The following is a 22,371-nucleotide window of genomic DNA, read 5'->3' as shown; positions in this document are numbered from 1 at the left end:
AACAAATTAAATCTCGGCTCCAAGGTCAAAAGATGCCCACTTTTTGCTGGGCAAAGGTCCACTCCGGGTAAATTTGATCTAGGCAAACTAAGGTTTCATGACAAAAGGTCCGCATTTTTAGAAAAAGAACCCCCCTTTTGCAATTGCTGGTTATGGGTCTGGAATGCATACATAATCCACATTCACACCCAAGATATGACTTACAAAATTTGCCACGGATATCCTAAGTTACAGAGGACACTGGTAACTCATCGCTTCTATCTGCATGCATGCCTCTGCCATTTCCAGAGACCTGCGGATAGTAAAGTGGTAGGGTTCCAATGTCCTCAGTAACTCTGGGTGAGGAAGGTAGGTTTAAGATTTTTTGGACTGTTGGTGGATTACAGACTTCATGGGAGCCAAAAATGACATTTTTGAGATCCATGCAGAGCTGCAATAAAAAAAATAAATAAATAAAAAAAATGAGGAGTGGGGGGGGGGGGGGGGGTCTGGACCCCACCCCATATTTTCAGACTTTTGCACAAAATGGCAGTCTCATCCCTGGGAAGGGTTTCTGGATGGACAAAGGAACCAATTATCTTTAAGGACATTGTTTTTGTTATTTATTTATTTACTTAAGTTTGGAGTCTTTATGCACAGTAAATGTTTGCCTATCCAGATTATCCAATATGATTGTAAAAGTTTTTGTGTTGTTACCAATGCCTTGTGCAATTATGTGTTGGTTTCCATCATATATTGATATTTATCTAAACAGTTTACCCAATTATCTATATTTCACACATCGTTGGTTTTGCTTTTATTATTTTTTTATGTCAACAGTAATTGTCTCTGTGCAATAAAGATGCTAGGCTATTTTTCTATTTCTCACAACTGTCTGTTCCAATACGTGGTTATCCCTAATCACTAGCAGCAATTCTGAATAAGCCACAGAGGCAGCTCTTGAGGGCAATTAAGAGGCAATTTTCATGCAGACATTTGTGCACTTGCTATGTTCCATCATCAATTTCTCATCTATCTGATTTGATTTCATTTGCTTTCTGGCTGCTGAACAATTCAGTGTCGTCTGCAGCAACTGCTGCTGCTGCTGCTTGTTTGAAAGGAGAAAGTTAAGAGAGGAGTTATTTCCGAATAGCTGCCATATGTTTTTATCCTACATATTTTTTGCCAACAGGAACAAGGAAGAAAGTTACATGTAAAAGAAGAATGTCACCTTGACTCTTTGAAGGTGATTTTAAACATTTTGAAGCATCTTGACAAACCAAAGGGAAAGAGAGCATAAAAGAATTTTCAACTCTGCATTTGAACATTCTCATTATTCATGAAGAATATATGGCAGCAGTTTTGTCAAACTCTGTGCAGTTATTTTAAAGCAGTTGGTTTTCAAAAATCTGGTTTTCTTTTTGCAGCACCAAAATACATGGTGACAGAATAGAATTCTAGTCCATGAAGAGAAACTAGGATCATATTCAAAAAGTAGCAGATTTGTCAGTCCATTGTATTTTTGGAGTACTATATGTACTTTGTTGTTTACAATAGTTTGTCAGTTTAAATATTAATTGCCAATTTTCGTTCACTTGTATGGATTTTTGATAACATAGTGATAAACTACATATATATATATGCATATAGTTTTGATTTCATAGGAAGAAATAACTGCAAGGAATACAGGCCTCTCATATCAGGATGAAGTATAGAAGATGTGCATAAACTGTATATTGTATTCATTGATTTACATATACATGCATTGTGCTAGTAGAACAGTTGGCTTGTTGCTGAGTGCACTACAAATTTCACATCAAACTATATTGAAGTCATCACTGTCTTATCAGGAAATGCACCAATTGTTGACTCGCAGGACATAATATCAGTCAACCAGACAAGGGACAAGATATATCTGCTGTTGAGGTCACATTATCAACCAGGTTTTCAATCCCTGTTGAAATTTCAAGATGGCCTCCCTGGTAGAAGAGATGGCAGACGACATCATGGGTGTTGCTGTTTTTGGTACAGGGCGGATAGGTGCCATACATTTTAAGCACTTAATGATTATGCCTGATGTTGAAGGTGAGTAATATTTGTTTTAAGGGGCATTTGTGCTGTTATAGCAATTTTTAAATCTATTAATTAATATAAAATTTAGAAAAGAATTTCCGTTTCATGTTCATGGATAAATTTGATTTTTAAAAAGTTTCAACCATTTATTTATTATTATTATTATTTTTATTTATTTATTTTTTTTTTTTGCTTACTTTTCACTATACACTGTCAGATATCTTTGTTATCAGAAAATTTTGGACTTGCTATTTTAGTTGATTGGCATTATACTTGTTTGGCGAAGTGTTATCAGCTGATATTTAAGATATGACCAAGGGTATCAGTTACAATAATTTATTTATTTCATTTTAACGTCACATTGTTTTGCATTAACTGACATCCCATAACATCATGTCTAATATATTAATCATTAATAAGATGTTCATAAAGAGCAACTGATATTGGAATTTACATGGCAATACCTCCAAATCTCCAAAGTCTTTTTGAGTATCTGCGTAGCATTAAATTCCGATTTGAAATTGATTTGTTGGAAGCCAAAGTGTTTTTTATATCCATTTCTCTATGCATCATGCTGATACCAATTCATGCACTATTGATAATATTTGGCAACAGGTTGTTTAATGTGTTATTCAGTAGCTCAAATTCTCTGTATGATTTTTCTCAGTAGGCTTTTAGTGAAATTGCCTAAATTGCACGCTATCACATCCGTATAATGTAAGATGTTTGAACAAGAGCCCATGTAGGAGTGGATACAGGATTATTTGAAGGGAGGGGGATCTGAGGATGCAAAGCCCCCCCTTCCCTCCCCCCTTTAAGCCTAGGCCACAACTACGTTTTGGACACACGGTTTTTAGGTTCCTTGCGTCCGGCTAGGACGTAGCTAGATCACAGGGAAGAAATCAAGTAATTGGTGAAAAGTTTCTACGTGCTGTTTGCGTCCTCCAAAAGTCGCACGATGGACGTGCTCCTCACGAACAAACTCCCACGTTCTCCCCATTTTTATGGCCGTAGACCACACATAGCAGCCCATACGTTCGGTTGGGACCTAGGCTTTAGTTGACCCAGTCATATAGAACTTGAATCAAATTTGGATTCAGAGCAGACCTTTTCTGGCCAAAGGGTGGTTCTTTCTTACTATATGACCACCTCCCCCATCCCTGTTCCCCTTTTTCAAAAAAAAAAAGGGGAGGGGTGAAATAAGGTTCTGAGATATTGAAAACACTTTTATATTTCGCACATTGGATTATTTCCGATTAGAAAAGGTATTTGAACAACCAGCAGAATAACATGGGCTCTATCTGGGGGCCACGTTTGAGGTGAAGAGGAATATGTGATATATTAGTTAATGGTCTTGACTGTTCGGACTGTTACGTACTAGTACCAAAAACCAATCAGCTGAGTGTGGAATGGGTGGCAGGTGATAAAGTCACTATATACCTAGCTTTATGTGTTGTAAAAAGTAAAGCTTATACAGGCTGATAGCCAAAAAAAAAAAAAAAAGATACTAGATCAGCAAGTGGTACAAGCCTGCAGCATATACTAATGAAGATTGATGGATAATTATCTCATTTTCCTGAAATGTCTGAGTTTTTTTTTTAAATAAACCATCATATATTGCAATTGCATGCAGTGAAGTTCACTGCAGAAATAATTTAGTCACTGTTTGAGAATATTCAATGATTTTTCCACTTTATTTAGCTTATAGACACTTGAAATCAAGTGTTCTTATCTTGCTGGTTTGATAAAAAAGTTCACAATCAATATATTCTATTTCTAAAACTCCGAAAAGGTATATGTTTTCAGACAAAATGAAGCAGTTGCTGCCTCTATATGAATTCAGAATTCAATGAGAAAGATATAACAAGGTCATGCCAAAAAAAGAGAGAGAGAACAGTGTAATATGAAAAGTAAATTGAAGTTGAGCGTGACACTGCTATTGCTTTATTGAGTAATTGGATTGGCACATATTTTCTCACTTCCAGTTTTTAACCATTCATTTGTAATGTCCTTTCATGCTAGTTTCAAGAAATTGTTGGTTTAAATTAAATCCCAATGGTTCTATAGTGTGTATTTTAATTTAAATTTCCAATGGTTCTGACATCCATGATTCAGATTCTTTTCACATTGCAGTGGTCCATTCACTTTTTGTACTGCACTAGTTTGACTGGTATTAATATATTATTATGCTTCAGGAGGTTTTACTACCTTTCACTATCCTGATGTACTTATCAAATTTATACCAGTTGACAGGTTGTGTCAAGCAGGGGTAAGAGGGGGGGGGGATGGTTTTAAGTGACTTTTGTATGACACTTATAGCAGGGGCGGATCCAGAGATATTTTCTGACAGTCTTCCAAATTATCTTTGTTGATTCATCCTCCTTTTTTGACCGTCTTCCCACAGAAAAAAATTAGATACCCATCAATGTTAACTTAAAAATTTGACCGTCTTCCAGAAGACCCAGAAGACGGCCTAAATCCGCCCCTGTATAGCCAGACTATTTAGTTGCCAATCTATCAAACTGGAAGGCAGGGGCGGATCCAGGATTACTTGAAAGGGAGAATCCATGGATGCGAAGGTGACCCCTCCCCTCTGCCTTGGTGTGGGGTTCGGGGCACTTCATGATCAGCAGGCCAAAAAAATTTAAGTATTTTAGAGGGCAAATGGTGGCATTTGGTATAGTTTAGAACTATGATTCTGCTAGTCAAAATTCAAGAAGTCCAAGAAGGGATCCTTTGGTCTGATCTTTTTTTCAGAAATCAAGGGGGGAGTCAGGACCCCCCTGACATCCCCTAAATCTCCTAAATCCCCTGAAGCTTAGGGTACAGAAAACTGTACATGTACCACCTCTAGATGTGCAAAGTCTTAGATAAGAGGGACAGAAAATATGATAACGTGATATCAAACTTGCCATTTTGCTTTCAGCATGCTGGAGTTACTTGTTGAGATGAAATTCAGGTCAAGGTCAAAAATGGATTGCGTTGTCAAAAATGAGCATATTCTCAGTTATTTTTTGCCAATGTTGTATTTAAAGCTCATTTAGGTGTATATGTGCAAGAACATATTTAATGTGATGAAGAAAATGACCAACAAAAAAAGAAGCGGAGATGATATCTTAGAGGTTAATAATGGATGCTTCAATACCCATGGTAATATTGTGTTGTATTTTTACAGTTTTGTGGTTGGTTGAAGAAGACACACAGCGAGGAGAAAGCTTGGCAAAAAGTCACAGAAGTAAAGCGAGGGTTGTAAGCCCGGAGCACAGTGAACAGGTGTATGCAGATAAAAGGTAATAACTAGGGGTTCCATCCTTCTTACCTTCATTCCCTGTCTTTCCACAGTGACTCTTATACCTGAGTCTTTTCACATTGCACATATGTCATATGTCCAATGTTGTGTTCCATTTTCTCTTTTCTTTTCTATCTCCTCATTTCTTTCATCCTTCTTTCCTTCCCAGTCATCCTTCTGAAGGCTTTAATGAGATTTTTAAACCATTCTCCTCTGTATAATATTGCCACATCATTGACAACTTGGATGATTTTAAATCAAAAGTTCAATGTGCCCAGTGTACAATTTCTCAGCAAAAAAACTTAAACGTCATGGATTTTCCTGGGGTAAACAGTATTTTTCTCTATACATGTCACTATCCAGCCTTGATTTTCCTTTCCTGGCTATCTCCATAACTCTGTGATAATCTGGAAATAACAAAAAGTCCTTAAGCAGGGGCTTTTCAGATTCGGCAAACCCCTTAATTCACTGGCCTGTAGCCAGAAATTTTAAAAGGGGGTTCTTTTTCTGAAAAAGTGGACATTTTACCATAAATCCTTCGTGTAATTCTGGGTAATTTTACCCAGAGGGGTCTTTTCCCAGCAAAAAGGGGGTGGGGTTCTTTCGAATCCTCTGAGCCCCCTCTGGCTATGGGCCTGCTTCAAGATCAACTTTCCCATTAAGTTTTGGGTTGCATGTAGTTCATAACTGTGTCAAGGTGGTTAACAGGAGGAAAGGTTCATCGGGAAATGATATTTTTGTGATATTAATTCATTGCATTTATCTATTAAGAAAAGCTCAAAAATCATTTGTCCTCAGTTCGACAAGTAGAGTTTTGCGCATGTTCTTAATGTGTGTTTGAAATCTTATGCTTTGTCCCTTTAACTAAAAGAACAAAAAATTCTCTTAGTGAAAAGCAATCAGAGTGAATATCATTGGTGTAAAATGTTCCTTCTGAGCTTCAGAGTCAAAACACAAATTATTAGCATACCCAAGCTGTTTCCAGAAATATGATAACAGATAGTGTATGCTGGGTGCTTGTAAGTTAGAGGCCATTCAGAGCAAGTTGATCCAAGGACTAACAGATCTGCGGACTAAATATGGCCGACTCACATAAAAGTAGCACTGACTAATTCTGTGATGGACTCCTGCAGCTGTCGCTGCAGGGTCCTTGCAATTAAACCTCACAGCTGAGATTTAATCTGTTTAAAGGTGCATGAGGAGGCAGGGAGACCATCAAAGGATTAAGCGGTGCTGCTTTGAAGTTCGGTCGGCCATATTTGGTCAGCAGATCAGTTAGTCCACAGAATTGCTGCCTATCCTTTAACCTAGAAGATGGAAATAATGGCACTTTCAATTTATCCAACATGCCTTTTAAATTCATGATTTCACTTTCAGAGTGAGTGCTGTTGTGGTGGCAACTCCAGCAGCAACTCACGAAGAAATAATACAGAAGTCTTTAAAAGCAGGTGAGCATTTTACATTAAACACATTATCTCAAATGTGGGCTTTCAATAAAACTAGCTGATACCCATCACATCAGTCATTGAACCATGATAAGATATTAGTATACATGATTTATATCATATATTTATATGCTGTATTCTGTGTAAAAGAAATAAAAATGGGACTGCCCTGTTTGGCAGCCTAGGACATTACCACTTGGCCAGCAAGTCCTGCTATCTAATGTAGAGTTATTGACAGTATATGATACCTGTCACACATGCTGTGGTTTTACGCAAATTGCCGAAGGCTACAAAATGCCTTCAAAATATACTTTTGAACAGTTATTATCAAAGTTAAACTATGGCCACTAGTATCTTCCCACTGACCTAAGGTGCATGTATTGCTAACACCTGTCAGTTGTCAACAGATTGCTGTAGTTTGGGAGAAAAACGTGAAAAGGAGAACTTTTCGTCTGATCTGCTATTACTATATAGATTTTCTACACACTTCACCCGGAATGATTGCTGGTAATGTTGTGGTTGTCTTTTGATACTGGGGAATAGGCCAAACCTCAGAAGAACTCATTAATTTTTTTCCTTTTGAAATTCTATTTGCTAAACTGTCTTTTCAAATGATGTATGGCATTATGATGTTACATTTTGTACTTCATATGTCATTCATGCCTCAAAGTGCAAGCAACACTGTAACAGTTACTGAAGTCATGCCGTTGAAGTAAATGTGACTTATTTTTTCAAATCAATTACTACAACTTGTGCGTATAATCCTATTATGTGCTTCCGTAATGTGAAAAAAACAACAAACCAGTGTTATCAGTTGAAGACATGAGTGCTCTTTTCATGGGCTGTTGTTCTTGAACATTACTCTTGGTTTCTGTTGGGATTTCTGATTGATGGTTTACATGTAAGTGGAGAAACAATTAGTTCCTCCTACATGAAAATCCATTCAAATTGAATTCTCACTAGACATGGGAGTATCTCATATCTTGCTTTTCATAGATTGTCTTATGGTGCATGCATGCACAACAGATGATCCTCAGATCTCTAGCCAGCTATTTCATAAGGGGGGTGGGGGGTCTTTTTCTGAAAAAGTGGACCTTTTACCATGAAACCTTCATGTAACTAGATAAAGTTTTACCTAGCTGGGACCTTTTCACAGAAAAAAAGGGCAGTTCTTTCAAACCCCCTGAACCCCCTCCCCCAGGCTATGGGCCTGCATGTCTTTGGTTTTGTGTATGGGTGCAGGTGCCATCTAATCTATTCAGCCTCACATTATGGGTGCAGAGACAGTACATGTTACCTAAACTACAGCCCTGAACCTGTTTCTATGCTGTCTTCAGTCAGGCTTTAGTTATCTGATATTATTACCAGCATTAGGCCAGCTGAAAGAATTGACACACTAGTAAATATAACCCAGAGGTGAACTGCGATAAAGAAGAAGATAAAAACTGGTCCAGATACATATTATGGTTTAATCGTCACAGCTTGTTGACAATGAACAAACCAGCAGTTTTAGGGTCATGGTGCTTACTTGAAGGCTGAAAAATGCTGAAAAATGTAGTTGGGGTCAAGGTAGACTATTGAATGGGGCCTTTTTGACTTGACCATGGGTACAACCTGCCCCCCCCCCCCCCCCCCCACACACACACACACACACAAATCTGGTATGAGACTTTTCCGACCTTTGTTGGAATTTTGACTTTTTCAAGGTCATTTTGGTCATTCTTGTGAATCCTGTACCCTGGACCCCCTGCCAATTTTTCTACTTTTTCAGTGAGGAATGGTCTCATCCCTGTTTTAGGCTGTACATGTACTAAGTGGGTTTGTAGTTTTTTTAGATCTTTGAACTTAATCAATGGCCCCCATGTGAAACCTGAGGCCAAGGTGGCCAAGGTTTAACCCATATAGACCTTAGGAACTGTTCATTGATGGGAGTTCCACTACAAACATACAAATTCCATTTTGTTTCAGGCAAAGCTGTGTTTTGTGAGAAACCGATAGATGTTAGCTGGAAAGTTGTCCGACGGCTTTATGACGAGGCGGAACAAGCTGGAAAACCTCTCCAGTGTGGGTTTAATAGGTATGTTTTAGTTGCATTCACGTCAGGGTTTTTCCCAGGATTGGGGGTACAGGCCATCCAAAATGACCACCTGTAATTTCCTGCAAAAATTCAGGGAGTCCAAAGTATGGCTAAAGCTAGCGTTTGCCTCTTAGGAAAATTAGTTGCTGGACCGAAAGTTCAGCCAGCTTGAAAAGTAGCTGGCTCAAATGTCTGCCAGGTGGGAAAACTTCTCAGCCCGTTCTGAAAGTTGCCAGCCCTGGGCAGACATTCAATCATTAATTTCTAACACTGCAGGCTTAAGCTATCATATATGTATTTCCAACAAATCCATAAGCCTTCCAACCATCTTTAAAAATATAGGCCAACCAATGATGCTGGCGGCCATTCAAATGACAGCTGGATGGTTTGCTGGGAAAACCCTTGATTCATATATATATATATATATATATATATATATATATATATATATTACAAACTGTAATACACTTTCCTTCCTCCTGCCCCCACCCCCTCATTCTGCTGAACTAGGGAGCATGATGTAGAAAGGCATATTAAATTTATTACAATTTATAACAAAGGAATGGATAGTTAAATTGAATATTCATTGTATAAAAATAGAAAATATAAAGATGAAATAATGCCTATTTTTACCTATTTTGTTCATTCATTTTTAAGCCTGCTAAAAAGCTGATTGTCATGACTGAACGATAATGAGCAACAAAAAAATATATCAAGTCAATATATTAACTCAAAATCCAAATTAATGAAAACCAAATCTTGAGTTACAATACACATTTTTATTTTAAAATTGTACTACCAGACTAAGTATTACACACAAGAATTTACCTTATTAACTAACATGAATAAATTGTGTTTCATACTATCTGGTAGCTAGTTACAGGTGCATATAAAAAGTATTGTGGTACCTATTAGTACCATTCACTTAATATATTAAATTTACATTCTCATTGTAGGAGGTTTGATCCCCAGCTTCGACATCTCCAAAGAAGACTTCTCAGTGGAGAGATAGGCAAGCCTATGATGGCCAAGACATGCTCTAGAGATGCCTGCCCAGACATGGCGTCTGCGGCAGCATATTCTGCAGCGCATGGTACGGTTCCCCTTTGCAGAGTTTTCAACTTTTTGCACGTATGGGTATTCTGCATATTTTTTTTAATAGATTTCCATTGTTTACAGTTGTTATTCTATTGTTTTAAAACAAGACCTTGGGCAATTTTACACATATGCATTTTGAATACTGTCATGTTGGCATCACTGTCATTGCCATTGCTGATGGTCATATGCCATTTCTGCCAATTGAGTGCTGCATGATGATATATTATGATATGGAAATGTAAATACCAATTAATAAAAGATTGAGTAGCATTTAACAGGCGCAGAAAATGTAGCACTTTTAAATTCAACATGGTTGTCATTTTCAAAAAAAAAAAAGAATAATAGTTATAATAATAAAAAATGAGACTATGTGTTCTTGAACATATGTGGTGTATTTAGGAATCTAAATGCAGTCCTTTTCTCTGTAATAAATCTTTTTTTTTTTGCGTGGACTGCAATCCTCAACAAAGAATCAAATTCCAAACTTAATACAATTTTGTTTGAATGTGCTCATTGTGAGTTTTACTGTGTTTACCAGGTGGCTACTTCTTGGACAGTACTGTCCATGACATAGATGTGATGTGCTGGCTGCTGGGAGAGCACCCTATCAGCGTCTCGTGTACTGTAAACACACACGACCCTGTATTCATGCAACACGGAGACTTTGACACTATTGTTGCTGTGCTCAAGTTTCCCTCTGGGGTGATTGGGGTGATTGACCAGTCCAGGCATGCTGTGTATGGCCATGATCAGAGGGTTGAGGTAAGTGGTGGGGGGGTGAGGTGGGGGGGGAGAGAGGGGGTCTGGGGTGATTGACCAGTCCAGGCATGCTGTGTATGGCCATGATCAGAGGGTTGAGGTAAGTGGTAAGGGGGTGGTGAGGGTGGGGTGGGGTGATTGACCAGTCCAGGCATGCTGTGTATGGCCATGATCAGAGGGTTGAGGTAAGTGGTAAGGGGGTGGTGAGGGTGAGGTGGGGTGATTGACCAGTCCAGGCATGCTGTGTATGGCCATGATCAGGGGGTTGAGGTACTGTAAGTGGTGAGGGGGTGGTGTGATTGGCCAGTCCAGTCCAGCTTTAGAATATATGCTGTTTGTTCATATGTTGGTTGTGATTGGTTTATTCCCTGTGGCTGGCTGTTTGGGTTATCCACTCATGTTATGCTATTATTTATCTTTTTTAAGAACTTTTAAAATGTGTCCCGAAGATTCATAAAAGAAAAAATGTAAAAATGAAGCAAGTGGAAAAAAATACAAATGTAAAAATGAAGCAAATGGAAATATACTGATTTTTAAAATTTGTACTGATCTTTACTATTTAGTGGGGGTTTTTTTTAATTCATTTTTTTTTCAGAATTTTGAAAATTTGTTTTCCTGGTTTATATTTCAGGTATTAGGCTCAAACGGCATGTTGACTTCAGAGAACCAGCATCCAAGCAGCATTCACCACTGGACACCAGAGGGCGTTAGTGGAACTCCTATAGTGTACGACTTACACAGATATGACTCTGCTTATGAAGAGGAATTAAAGCATTTTATCAAAACAGCTGCAGGTAAAATATATAACATTGTTATTATTGTGATGATTGCTGTTGGTGTTGAATTATTTTTCATTTACTTTTATAAATACTAGTATATATATATATGTCATGTTGTTGAATTGGTCAAAGGTATAGTTCTCAATTTTTTTTTTTTTTTAATAGGATAAAGATAACTTTTTCCAACCAACTTTTATTATTTATTCCATTGTTTCTCACATAGCTTATAAGTCATTCATATGAAATATTGTTTGCTATAATCTCAATTTTCAAACACTTACATTACTTAGGTTACATGTAACTTTATCTGCCAAAAGGAAATGGATAATCACTGATTATTTTAATGTTTTATTTAAATTTACATATATCTGAACCCAGCTTGGGCCAATGAGAAATGTAGCAGCTCAAGTGATGTCTTACTCATATATATTGACAACTTCATTCTGAACAAATCTTTATAAAAATTATTTTTTATTGATTTTATAGATTTGATAGTATGTTCATTCTTTTTTAACCGTTTTTCTTATTGCGGTTTCAGGAAAGGAGTCATTAGAACTTACAGGAGATCATGTAGTAAAAGTGATGCAGATAGCCACGGCGTGTAGGGAATCTGCCGTGAGAGGACAGACTATAGAGCTCAACAAACTTTTTGCCTGAGACCAAGACTGGGCTCCCATACCTAGACCGATCTAGCAGGATCGATCCATCTCCAAGGGGTTTTTTTCACTCCTTCAGCTTAAGCGGCTAAGATGTCTCGCATGCCCACAGAAGCTGCTAAACTATAATTAATAACCCCTTAGCAGCTTCAGTAGGCATGACAGGCATCTAAATTGCTTAAGTTAATTCCAATTTAGTGAGAATCTCCTTGGAGATAGATTGATCCACAGTTAGTACGATAGAGTCTGGAAACGGTCCCCAAGTTTATATATGCTAATTTTCAGGCATATGGAGCAAAGTTAGGTTTTTCAAAACCAAGCCTTGTGATTGATATCTATAACTTGTTTATAGCATGTTTAAAACATTAGTGAAAAAGTCTTCAAAAATCGTGACTTTTGTTTACACTGAGGCTTAGAACAATTTCATAAGGACGACCAAAGTCCAGAAAATATCTTGGAAAAATCGGGAGGATTAAGTGTTTTAGTTGATTAATATGATGACACTGAATGTGAACATTCAGAGGAAAGGTATCGAAAAAGCGATCAAAACGCACTTCTGAATTATTTTACGACAGAAACTCTTCCGCCATGCCCTTTTCTCTTGGCTATACGAGTATACATTATTTCTCAAGTAACTTTTCTGAAATAGAGTAAGGATTTAAATAAAGACTGAGCATATATTAACCCAAAAATAATGGTAAACATTGAACTTATGTTTCTTTATCTTTCTTACGAAAAAATATATATTAAGAGGGTTATCATTCCAAAAATTTATATTAGACAATATAGTAATGTACATGTACCGGGTATGTTCTTCTTTTTTCGTCTTTTACAAGTAATAAAGCAAAAATAAAACGCCTTCAGACAGTGCCTGATAAAAGACAGCTGATAAGAATGATGGCTTCTCAAAGGTTGATATTGGAAGACACTAAGACTTGATAACACTTGACGTCAATTTCGACTTTGAATAGTTGCATGAAGTGTTCGATAAACTGCGATAACATTCTTTGACGACAAACCTACCCATATCGAAACTAGGTCCCAAATTATATTTTGCGTAAAATGTTCACGGAATTTACACCCAAAATTAATTTCTCTGAGGGGAAAAAAAGCAAATTTTCCTACTTGTGAATAATTGCTCGACGCGTCCCTGCACTTGGAAACGACGAGTTCTTTTAAGAGTGTAAGTTCTTTAAAATAATAACTGACCCGTCGTTTAGTACAAGAAGATGTATCGGGATGTCGATCTGCATTCCTGGCCTTTACTGAAGATGGTCCCGTTTTCAGACCAAAACACAAGAAAAGGACACGGTGTTTTGTATCTCATCCTTGTGCTGTGTATGATCAGGGAATCATATCCTATATAATTCCCTGGTATGATACAGACGCTGCAAGTTAACATGGGTACCAGAGAAGACGACACTGAGTACGCTTCAGCTAAACATTTTGTTCCAGGTTTTTTTTTCGTATATAAGGTCTTATTAAGAAATATAAGAAGCTTTTCAGGATAAAAAATATAACTATGGGGAATTTTCAAATGGGGGATAATTGCTTTTAACAAACGTGCCAAACCATGAGAAAAAATTATTCACTGGGGGATCCAAGGTTTTACTTCAGGTTGAGGGGGGGGGGGGGCAAAGATAACTTTATCGGTGACTTCGCAAGCACACGTTCGGCAAATATAAAAGAGGGTCGCCGTAATTAATCTGCAGGTCTGTTAGTCCGGTGTTCTGAATGCGCTCTTGGCTTTATGCCTATAAACTGTTCGTGTTAGAATCGCAAACCGGTGGTCGACTTTCTGCAGATACATATGGTAAAGTAGGCTGTACAGTTAAATAAGTAAATGCGTTGCGTTACAAAATGTTCCATGGTGAAGTGAAAAAAATATTGTGCCAAGAGTTTGATGACATGAGTTAATTATTTATCAGTCCAGTTAGAATCTAAGTCCAGTTGGAAAGGTTCCAGTTTACCGTTTTCATCTAATCAGTTTGTTTCGATATGGCGCTGGAGTGTGTGTAAATATCTATACATAAAAATATATATCAGTACTTCAGTATGATTAAAATGCTTAGTTGGCTAAAATTCATGCCAATCGACTGACGCAAGAGCGCGAGATAGATCACGTAGTAAAACAGGAGCACAGGTACATTGCATGTACAATTTCTTTTTTTAAACAAGTGGTACTGACTGACTGAATTTCATACTTTTCTGAGTGTCAGTCCGTGTATGTCAGTTCGTTTTGACACCCCAAGTGTTACGCAGGGAAAAGACGTGGTAAGTTTGGTTTTCATGTAAGACTGCAGCATTGGAATAGTGCAACCAAAGAAATACATGTAGGACCCGGTTGCACCCACCGGTCGTAAATGTGGCGTAGCAGTTGCACCGGCGTTAATCGGGCGCAAAATGCTGCCGCTGAGAAAAGCCAGTTGCACCAAACTGGAATAGTGGTTATTACGTTGTTCTTAACTTAGTCGTAAATTTACGCCTGACAGCTAGGTGGAGTAAGTCGGTCATAGCTCGTTTTTAAATATGGCTAGGCTAGCACAGAGAGAGTTTGATGACAATTATCGTAGTGAACGTGGAAAATGTGGGTTGTTATATATATATATATATATATATATATATATATATATATATATATATATATATATATATATATATATATATATATATATCAAGGTACATATTATGATACTTACAGATGTGGCGAATGAGATATATACTTGTATTTCATTACCTGTGATTTGTAAAATACATCGGAGGATGATACTTTTAAAGATATTTAATTTTTAAAGAAGATTGATTGATTTAGTAACATTTACTAAAGATAGGTTAAATTAAAAATGCACATGCCATACAAACAAACTGGCATATTGGTCACTTAACTTGCCCATTATGCTGTTAACAATGCAAAGACACCATAAAGAATGAGCCCAGCCAGGGCGTAATAAACATGGGGTTTGGGCTTTTTATACATGGGACTAGATTTGATCCGGGCCTTTGACACACACACACACACACACACACACACACACATCAACATTTTAGGGCTCATATAATTTGTATTTGGGCGCTTGTATTTTTTAACTGAAAGATGTAAGCTCGCGTAATGTAAATGATATCACATGGTGTAACTGTAGATAAGAAGGTCATGAAATTGTTGAGACTTGTAAAATTATAAAAAAAAAAGAAAGCAATGTTAGCGTTAAACGTGTTCGTATTTCTTCCAATGCGTTTTTTTCATTTACAACAGGGATCAGTCAAACCAGGGTTTTTTGTTTTCAACATTATAATGATATTTTGATTCTGAATACATTTACGATTTTATTGCTATGTATACAAGGCAACAGCAAAAACATATTTTAACGTTTTAATTTCTTGTTTAAAATGGAGTATTGTAGCTTATGAATTTCTTCGCACTGAAATGGTCATTTTGTGTTTATTTATGCTGTCATCCTCCGATGACTGCAGTTGCGATCTCCTCATTTGCCCAATTATACCATCAGCGTATTGTGATGCAACGAAGCGTTACTCGGGCGTAGTTAAAGCCTCGGTCACAACCGGACGCACGAATTTCAGGATCGTACGTCCCCTGCGATTTTTGGGTGTTGCGGAGGCCGTGGAGGTCGTAGAGGTAGAGGAAAGCCTACTGCCTTGCGAGTCGCAAGGGCCACATGAGATGTCCTTTCAAGCAGGGACGCTAATTGCAAGGAGCGATGGCCGTGGAAATTGTACTCATTTCTTGAGTTATTCTTACTTCCTGTGTACGTGGCACACACTCACCACTTACGAAGGGAATGCAACGCACGGCGAAAGTAGTGCCCTTTGCGTCAGTTATACTTCACACTTGCCTCACACGTTTGTGGTGACCTACTGACGGTGTATGTCAGTTTTGCTTCCTGTTCTCCTCTTCTTTCTTCTTCCTCCTCCCTTTTTTCTACTGTGTAAACTTCTTTCTCTTGCCATTCGGAGGCATATTAGAAACTAAATTGAGCAAAAATTTGAAATTTTCAAAAATTGTTGTACACGCTACACGTTCTTTGTAAAGACACGAGCGTACAGCAGGCGTGGGGATGACGCACGTGCGACGCATTTCCAGTGTGCTCTCGACTTTGTTCATTAGTTGTGAGGGCGTGCGCCTTACTCAACTCGCAAAGGGCACTTACTCCTTCATTGTTTGTTAACTCCGGGCGAGGGGAGCAAGTTACGCTTACGGCCTCGCTGTTCGCAGGCTATTCGTAGAATCTTTTGGACATGTCCAACATCCTCCGTACGTGCTTACGTGCTGTCTGCGAACTCGAAATTGCAGAAGAAGGGCTTGCGTGAGATTCAGCGCAAAATTTGGACGCAAACAGCCCGTAAGAGCCCGTGCGGCCGGTTGTGACCAAGGCTTAAGACCATTTTTTGTCTTGGTGCAACGGACGTAAGCAGGGAGAGTAAACCTGGCGCATGAACGCCGGGCGTTTCGGTTTACGACAGTCGTATCCGAGTAAATATACGCCCCGTTGGTGCAACCGGGCCCCGAATTCTGAAAGTTGACATTTTTAAAGTTAATTTGCCTTTTTAGCGTGATTCATTTATGTTGGCCTATAACGAAACAGACATAGACATACTTTTCAATTTTGTTTTCATCCAGATAGTGCTAAGGTAAACCTCAGCGGTATCTATCTATCTCTCCACCTTTCACTGTTGCCACTCTTCAACGAAATGGCCGAGCTGCCGGACCGGGATCCTACATGTACCTGCTTCCTGTGTCATGAAAAAGGCAAAAAGGTAAAAGCAACTTCGCAGTGCCACACCTGCAGTCCCGTTGTATCCTTTTGCGATAAGCACAAGAACAAGCACTTGCAGGACAGAAGAAATGGACAACACGAAATGCACGACATTGCTTATGTTGCTGAAGAAGAAATGTGCCCTCGACATAGACGCCAAATGATTTCTTTTTGTGTCGATCATGATGAAGGAATTTGTGCGATTGACCACAATCACACTTACTGTGAAGTCATAGATCTACAAACTGAGGACACTAAGCGTATTGCTGTATCCAAAAATACCTCTAAGCAAAGGGAGAGAAAAACGAAAGATTTAGCTGAATTACAAGAGGAGAATTCTGTCGAGCTGCCGGACCAAGATCCCACCTGTTATCTGTGTCATGAAAAAAGCAAAAACGTAAAAGCAACGTCGCGGTGCCTCACCTGCAGTCCCGTTGTATCCTTTTGCGATAAGCACAAGAACAAGCACTTGCAGGACAAAAGAAATGAACAACACGAAATGCACGACATTGCTTATGTTGCTGAAGAAGAAATGTGCCTTCGACATAGACGCCAAATGATTTCTTTTTGCGTCGATCATGATGAAGGAATTTGTGCGATTGACCACAATCACACTTCCTGTGAAGTCATAGATCTACAAACTGAGGACACTAAGCGTATTGCTGTATCCAAAAATACCTCTAAGCAAAGGAGGAGAAAAACGAAAGATTTTGCTGAATTACAAGACGGGAATTCTAACATTTATTGGCAGGCAGGCATTATTGTCACTCTATATCTGGTAGTGTCCATATGTATTAAATAAGCAAACATGTCAAATAGCTTTGAAACATATGTTGGTATAGTTTGAAAGTTGCCTGTATTCCAAACACCAGAATTTGATTTAATACATCGTTCATGTAGGACATTTATTAAAACTTGCCTTAGAACGCTGTTGTTACAGTTTAGCGTAGATTAAAACAATAATATCAACCATTCATTTATTTTGTTTACATTTTCATTTTATGTTTTTATTTGATTATTATCATAACATATTATTATTTTTATTATGATTATTATTATATGTTCGTACTCTATATCTGCATCTAAGACTATCATGGGCTATTTATGTATACTAGTAAACACCTCCAAAACTAGTGGTAAATAGTTAGCGGTGCAAGATTTTGCACAAGGATGATATTTTTTCCTGGTTTCGTTGAACATATATGTTAAATAGTAGACTGGGATGATTTTTCTATTACAAGTAGTTCTGATGGACGGAAAATTACATGTTTATTATTGCTTTGCTTGTTATGCTTATGGGGCTTGGTGGTGGTGGTGGTGGGGGGGGGGCGGGGGGGGGGAGGAGGACATTTCGGATTCTAAGGGCACCACTGTGTCATTGATTCGCTAACGAGTTTACCTTGTTGTACATGTATTCTGTTATTCTGAACACTGTTATTTTTGCAGATGACACACAAGTATATATTACATGCAAGAGCAGCCAGTCTGCAACAATCACTTCTATGGAGACTTGTCTTGCAGAGATTCGAGAATGGATGAAAGTGAACATGTTGGCTTTAAATGATAGTAAGACTGAGTTGATATGGTTTACATTAAGGTTCAAGGCAAATAGAAAAAATGTAGCAAATGCCAACATTTGCATAGGAGATGTTCTTATAAAACCATCTAGTTCTGTAAAAGATCTGGGAGTTACCCTCGATGAAAATGGCACTATGGGCAAGCGTGTATCTGAAGTGTGTAAATCAGCATCTTATGCACTATGGCGCATTGGTAAAATAAGGAAAGTGTTAGATAACAAAACCACTGAAAAATTAGTACATGCATTTATATCATCGAGATTAGATTGCTGCAATAGTCTCCTCTTTGGTATTTGTGACTATCAGATTAAAAAGTTACAAGTTATTCAAAACTCAGCTGCAAGACTGGTTTGTCAAATTAAGTACAATAGTACACACCATATCACTCCCATTCTGAAAGAATTACACTGGCTGCCTGTGAAGCAGAGGATTGATTTTAAAGTACTTTGTATTATTTTTAAGGCGATCCATTCACAAGGACAATTATATTTATCTGATCTTATCTGTTTTAACTTACCACGGCGGTCCACACGTTTTAATACTGAGAATGATTTTATTTTAGAACATTCTGTTTTAGAGAAGGGGTGCCTAAAAAGTTATGGAGATCGTGCTTTTATAATCTACGCCCCAAAAGTGTGGAATGGTCTACCAAATTTTATTAGAAAAACAGAAGACTTTGACAATTTTAAATCTCTTTTAAAGACCCACATTTTTAATTCTGTCTATATCTCTTAGATTTTATTTTAATATATATATGTTTTTTTTAAAATAAGATTGATTTTTAGTAGTGTAAATTTTAAATGGTTTCCAATGAGAGTTTATGATTAAAATATTGTAGTCATTTTAGTATATTAGCCATTATTGTAAGGCGCCTTGAGATAGAATGGAAGGCGCCATATAAGAATCTTATTATTATATTATTATTATTATGTACATCCCAATCGCAAAATAGTCGACGGACGGACACTTGTTTTATAATGGATAACGACCTTTCTAGAGAAAAAAAAAGCATAGCATCCACGTATATCATAAATTGCAATAAGTTTTTGTTTCTTTCTGTTCTGTATATTTTGACCACTGTTTCATGTTAAGCGGATTTATATTTTAGATTTTAATTAAGCTCTTATATTTAAAGTGATAGTAACTCTTCGTATGAGATCCATATTTCTCAATAAAAACATTGTGAATAACTCAAAGAAATATAAAATATTCTGTTTTACCACAAAAACAACAGTTATAGCTATTATTCTGATATCTGAGGTTGTCTTTAGACCACGTGACCTCCATTGATTGCTATACTCTGTTAAAATCTTAAGAGATTTTAACAAAAAACCAAACTTTTTAGACAAAAAACCAGGGACTAACTTTGAATGTAAAAATGGATTCATTAACCATTAGTAAGTATGGGAAATTGTTGTTTACTCCAGGAAAATTCATTTTTTGGCCGAAACGAAGAGTTATTATCCCTTTAACGTCGATGTTGAAAAATTAAAATTTATGTTACACTGTATTTACGCAGATAAGTTTTATGTCAGCTTATGAAAAAAATGTGGCGTTAAAAAAATTCGTTTCGAATTAAGACGTGCCTATAGACGGGGGGGGGGGGGGGGGGGCATGTGACGTCACATAATGATCTGCATGATGTGCGGAGGTATAACAAATGTAGTCGCACGGGTTGCAGCGTGTGAATAAAGTTATGTTGGAAAGTAAATTTTAAGACGAGACTTCTGTATTACCTCTCGCTATTGATCATAACGGTTGCGTTAATTATCTTTGTCACAAAGTCGATGCTAAGGCCACACTTTTTTATTTTTATGGATGACATCCTCTGGGGACCCCAAAGTCGGTGCGAGCGGGCGAAAAAAAAAAAAACAGTCCAAAAAAAAAAAAAATGCTTAAGAAAAGTTATGTTTTCAGTACACAGCTGGAAACACTAATTTACCACAGAAACACGTATCAAACTAACAACATGTCTTTATCCATGCTCTCAAAATATTAAAGCTTTGTGAATAGGGCCTATTTCGTAGAAAGGTAAAAAGTCATGAATATATATGCTGCATATTACCAAATCTATTTAAGGTTATTTCATGCATTCTGTTGGTATAGCATCCAATAAAACAAATATCAAGTAAACAGCGTGTCTTAATTTGTACTCTCAGAAAATTAAAGCATTGTAAACACTTCACAGAATTGTTAAAAAAATGAAGCAAAGATAGGCCTATGCTTCCTACTACTAAGGTAATTTCAGTCGATGCCATTTTGTCTACTTCGACTCAAAAGCTAGCAGCCAACTATCGGGTGGCCTGTCCGACCTTCAGTCCACCAAATACCACGACGCTCTTGTCGACCCTTTTTTTGCTCCAAAAAGAAACTGGTATGTGCTGCTCTGGACAGAATGTCACTGAAATTTTCCGGGCGATGATCGCTGGCCGCGGCAAGCCTTTCGTATAATTGTAAAAGGGTGATATCTCCATGTCCAATATCAATGGCAAACCAATCCAAAAAGACGGCCCCCGTTCTCTTTATGACTTTAATTGTCGTGTATTTTGAAATTAAAGCAATAATAACTCTTCGTTTCGGCCAAAAAATGAATTTTCCTGGAGTAAACAACAATTTTCCCATACTTACCAATGGTTATGAATCCATTTTTACATTCAAAGTTAGTCCCTGTTTTTTTTCTAAAAAGTTTGGTTTTTTGTTAAAATCTCTTAAGAGCTTGCGGAATTAGCCGAGAATTGCCGATTGCATTTTCCTGCAAATTCAATAACGATGTTTGCGACAACCAACTTCCTCGGGGGGGGGGGGGGGGGGGGGGTGAGCGGTTTGGGGGGGGGGATTTTTTTTTTTTTTTTTTTTGGAGAACGGACGAAAATCGGTGCGCGCGCAGGATGTCATCCATAAAATTAAAAAAGTGTGGCCTAATGTTAAAGTTTCCACTGCTAATCCGATATTCAAGGAAAGGACAAGACTCACGTACGTGAAACCACTTATTTTTGCAACTTCCTAGAAACCGGTCTAGTTCATCAACAGATGCTGTTTTAATGAATTCACTATATTAAAAATCAACAAAATATTGTTCTTGTTGTATTTTTCTCCTTTTTGTTAATTAACATGTATGTATTATTTCTCAAAAAAAAATCATGTATTGATACTCTTGCCATGAAGATGAAGATAAAAACCCCATTTTTAAATACTATGTTACTAAGTGTTATTCTCATTGAAGTGTCAGGAAAGGAGTCATTAGAACTTACAGGGGATCATGTTGTAAAAGTGATGCAGATAGCCACAGCGTGCAGAGAATATCTTGGAAACTCGCTAGGATTTAGTGTTTTAGTTGATGAGTGTAATGACGTTGACTGTGAAACATTCAGAAAAAGTTGTAGAAAAAGCGACCAAAACCCACTTCAGACAGTGCATAATAAAAGACTGCTAATAAGAATGATATGCCTTCTCAAAGGTTGATATTGGAAGACACTAGGACTTGATAACACTTGACGTCAATTTCAGCTTTGAATAGTTGCATGAAGTATTCGATAAACAGCGATGATATTCTTTGACGACAAACCCACCCATATCGAAACTAGGTCCCAAATCATATTTTGCGTAAAATGTTCAAAAAGACACGGAATTTACCCTCAAAATTAATTTCCTACTTGTGAATCATTGCTCGACGCGCCTCTGCACTTGGAAAAGGTGCTTTATTCAATGTTTAATGAAGCACTTGTTTAATGTTTAACGGAGTCGTATCAGAATGACGTCTGCATCTATGAGCACTGTCCTGTTAACAGTTTACAACACAAGAAAAGGGCGCGGTGTTTTGTATCGCAGCCCTGTGCTGTGTGTAATACAGACGTTGCAAGCTGACAT

General features: G+C 37.6%; 2 protein-coding genes across 4 annotated transcripts in view; one reads left to right on the top strand and one right to left on the bottom strand.

Annotated features, from left to right (window-relative positions):
• LOC106152358 (uncharacterized) overlaps positions 1–22,371 on the bottom strand; it is a 92,233-nt gene that overhangs the window by 29,082 nt on the left and 40,780 nt on the right. The window lies entirely within an intron of this gene.
• LOC106154129 (uncharacterized) lies at positions 222–22,155 on the top strand. 3 transcript variants are annotated; one of them, XM_087011928.1, is made up of 9 exons: positions 222–348; positions 1,172–2,064; positions 5,228–5,342; positions 6,719–6,789; positions 8,755–8,863; positions 9,820–9,956; positions 10,500–10,723; positions 11,352–11,514; positions 21,734–22,155. In XM_087011928.1, exons 2-9 carry the CDS (start codon positions 1,950–1,952, stop codon positions 21,964–21,966), a joined length of 1,167 nt encoding a protein of 388 aa, XP_086868054.1. In that variant the 5' UTR covers positions 222–348; positions 1,172–1,949; the 3' UTR covers positions 21,967–22,155. The 3 variants fall into 3 exon arrangements, with proteins under 3 accessions (XP_086868054.1, XP_086868053.1, XP_086868055.1); XM_087011927.1 differs by lacking the exon at positions 222–348 and having other exon boundaries at positions 583–2,064; XM_087011929.1 differs by lacking the exons at positions 222–348; positions 21,734–22,155 and adding an exon at positions 12,038–12,857 and having other exon boundaries at positions 626–2,064.

Source organism: Lingula anatina, chromosome 4 (genome assembly GCF_051362555.1).
Source record: "Lingula anatina isolate TDL-2025a chromosome 4, LinAna3.0, whole genome shotgun sequence".
Lineage (NCBI taxonomy): Eukaryota > Metazoa > Brachiopoda > Lingulata > Lingulida > Lingulidae > Lingula > Lingula anatina.
The sequence above is the reverse complement of the archived record's forward strand: the minus strand, read 5'-3'. Positions and strand labels throughout refer to the sequence as shown.

Bases quoted from the DNA above. Each gene is read 5' to 3' on its own strand.
- LOC106154129 (XM_087011928.1), top strand. From the start codon at position 1,950: ATGGCCTCCCTGGTAGAAGAGATGGCAGACGACATCATGGGTGTTGCT. The intron at 5,343-6,718 runs GTAATAACTAGG...TTTCACTTTCAG, and splicing joins CAGGTGTATGCAGATAAAAG to AGTGAGTGCTGTTGTGGTGG. The intron at 10,724-11,351 runs GTAAGTGGTGGG...TTTATATTTCAG, and splicing joins GCCATGATCAGAGGGTTGAG to GTATTAGGCTCAAACGGCAT.